The sequence below is a fragment of the Ammodytes marinus genome (assembly GCF_949987685.1).
Source record: "Ammodytes marinus genome assembly, chromosome: 19".
Classification (NCBI taxonomy): domain Eukaryota; kingdom Metazoa; phylum Chordata; class Actinopteri; order Uranoscopiformes; family Ammodytidae; genus Ammodytes; species Ammodytes marinus.
In genome coordinates this window covers 14,050,367-14,053,038 of record NC_137223.1, presented here as the reverse complement: position 1 = coordinate 14,053,038, position 2,672 = coordinate 14,050,367, and the positions used below count along the sequence as shown (strand labels likewise).

At 42.0% G+C, this 2,672-nt stretch overlaps 1 protein-coding gene across 1 annotated transcript; it reads left to right on the top strand.

The window, feature by feature from the left end:
- Window positions 1–1,060: 1,060 nt before the first annotated feature.
- On the top strand, window positions 1,061–2,468 carry tcf21 (transcription factor 21; the record flags this gene model as incomplete). Its single annotated transcript, XM_080048270.1, has 2 exons — window positions 1,061–1,486; window positions 2,281–2,468. The coding sequence occupies 2 exons, from the start codon at window positions 1,061–1,063 to the stop codon at window positions 2,371–2,373; spliced, it is 519 nt and encodes a 172-aa protein (XP_079904396.1). The 3' UTR covers window positions 2,374–2,468.
- Between the last annotated feature and the right edge of the window lie 204 nt (window positions 2,469–2,672).

Below are 2,672 nucleotides of genomic sequence, written 5' to 3'. Positions count from 1 at the left end.
GGAAGGCCAAACAGGGGATTGTGGGTGCCGGGTATCCATTACATCAGAGGGGACCAAGGCGCCAGTTTGCCATTTGAGACGTGACACCCCCCTGTCCTTGCACTTTATCCCGTTAACTGGCGAGATGTGCTGAAAGTTGCATGGGCCCTGTGAGTGTTATAGGCTAATAACCAATGTTCAGCATTTCTAATTGGAAGGTAGAGTCTTCAATATTATTACGTAAGAATAACATAACAGATATATGATCTCATGACACAAAATCTCTTTAAGATTACATTTTATAGAAATATTTAAAAAAATAAAATAAACAAAGTTGTAGGTTATGATAATGAATGCATTTATGTCAGTTACACCAACAACAAGATATGTACAGAAATGGAACATTGATTTTATTTTTAATCCTATTGCAATTTATTTTTAGACTTCAGTAAAATAGTCAGCATGGTCCCCTTTGCATGTTTGCTCCATTTCAAACCAGATCATTCGAACCTGTACTCTCACTTTCAAATGGATGTTTTCTTATCATCAATAATATTTGTAACCACCTAGTGTCAATCAGGATGCACACATGTTAAATGCCAGAAATCCATAAAGATAGGCTATATGTGAATCTTAAAGATTGAGCCTACAGGGCCTTTGTTTCTAATCAAAGGCCTCAAACTTGTTTACAGGGAAGTCTATACTCTGTAGTTTTCCAGGTTAAAAATCCAGGCCCTTCTTGAAGTTCTTGGAAACGTTAAAGGGTTTCATTTGAAATTTCAGTAATCCCCCCCACTCAGCAAGTGTTCATTTCCTTTAAAAAAAGGAATACATTCTCCAACTATTTACTAGTAATTTGAATTGTGAAAGAAGCATGTGAGATTAGTACAAGTGTCTCCTCCCAGCATGAGGTAACGCCCTCTCTTGCCATGGAGATAAAAACTGTCTGCACGGTTCACTCACAGTTAGCGGTTCATGAACACATCTCCAAGGCGCGTGTCTGTCTACACCCTGTTCATTCCCGTCCAGCCGAAAATTCATCCTGCTCCCATGTTTTGAGTCAGTCAGCAGACAGTTCACCATGTCCACCGGGTCCCTAAGCGATGTGGACGACGAGCTGCTGGACGGCATCCTGAAGTTTGGCTCCTCGGGCAAAGACTCAGAGGACGAGAGCACCGAGGAGGAGAGCTCCAACTGCGAGGGAAACGACGCACCGGGCAAGAAACGCAAGAAGACCCGGAAAAAGGCACCCAAGGGTGTGGCACATCAGGGCGAGGGGCCGGGCAAACACGGGCAGAGGAACGCAGCCAACGCACGGGAGAGAGCCAGGATGCGCGTCCTGTCCAAAGCCTTCTCCCGGCTGAAGACGTCCCTGCCCTGGGTACCAGCGGACACCAAGCTCTCCAAACTGGACACGCTGCGCCTGGCGTCCAGCTACATCGCGCACCTCCGGCAAATACTGGCCAACGACAAATACGAAAACGGATTTATCCACCCCGTTAACCTGGTAAAACTATGGGGGAAGAGGGGAGGGGAAACAGCTGAAAGTGTATGTAGCTAATATACGACATAAAAATCTGTGTAAGGGAATAGAAGTCTAAAAGGTAGGCCCTTAAGTCTAAACATATTTGCAGAATTTCAAATACAGAATGATAGGGTGTTTTCTTTTTATTATGAATTCAGATTATTATAGGCCTAAATGATTTTGAATGTAAGGCCTCTGGGATTTATACTCTTCCTGGGACTTGCCGATAGGCCTCATATGAGCACACATGGGTGACAGTTTTGTGAAGCAGGTGCATTAGAGGGGGAAACAAATAAACAATTCCTATTGTTACTGATTGTAGACAAATATATCCATTTATGAGGCTTTTTGTTCATTTTACAGATCACAAATTACACAGGCCCATGGTTTTGTTGCCTCATGTCTGTGTGTCATTTTGAAATAATTGAACAGAGGCAGTGGCCTGCAACACTGGGCTTTAATTGAATGATGGCTTTGATAAATGTGCAATATTAAAAAAACGTATCGACTAGCTGTTTCATTGAACAGAGATATTTTACGATTATAAAACTCTTACAGGTCCGAATAATGGATTGTGCATCTGCAAAGATATCTAGGCCCATATACATTTATTTTATGCATGAACATCTGGCGATCGTTCACGTCACCTGCTCCTAACAGGTGATTAGTTGACACAAAATTAGTCTGACGTTTTGTTTGACTTTGATTCAATCATTTAATGAATTCATTGTGCCTAGGAGAATCTTTGTCTTAATCGCTTGTGTTTTCCTCCGCAGACGTGGCCTTTCATGGTTGCAGGTAAACCGGAGAACGATTTGAAGGAGATGCTCAACAGCACAACGCGGTTATGTGGAACAACGGCGTCTTGACGAAACCACAGCAAATAATGCATCAGATCGTTTTTTCTTTTCTTTTTTAAGGAACAATGATTTTCCAAAAAAAGAGCGAAACGATTGTGACTGAAATGCCCGTCTCATCTCCGCAGACTTGAGTGGGAATAACGGAGAGTGTCCTCTCTCCTTCGTTCCCGTAAAGACATTTTTATTTAAATGCATTCTGTCCCCTGTTGTTGTCTTTGCTGGTTCAAAGATGAACTGCTTGCTTTGAATTCTTTTTTTCATTTTTTGTATTTTTTTATAAATAGCCTACTCTGCAGATGCATTTGTAC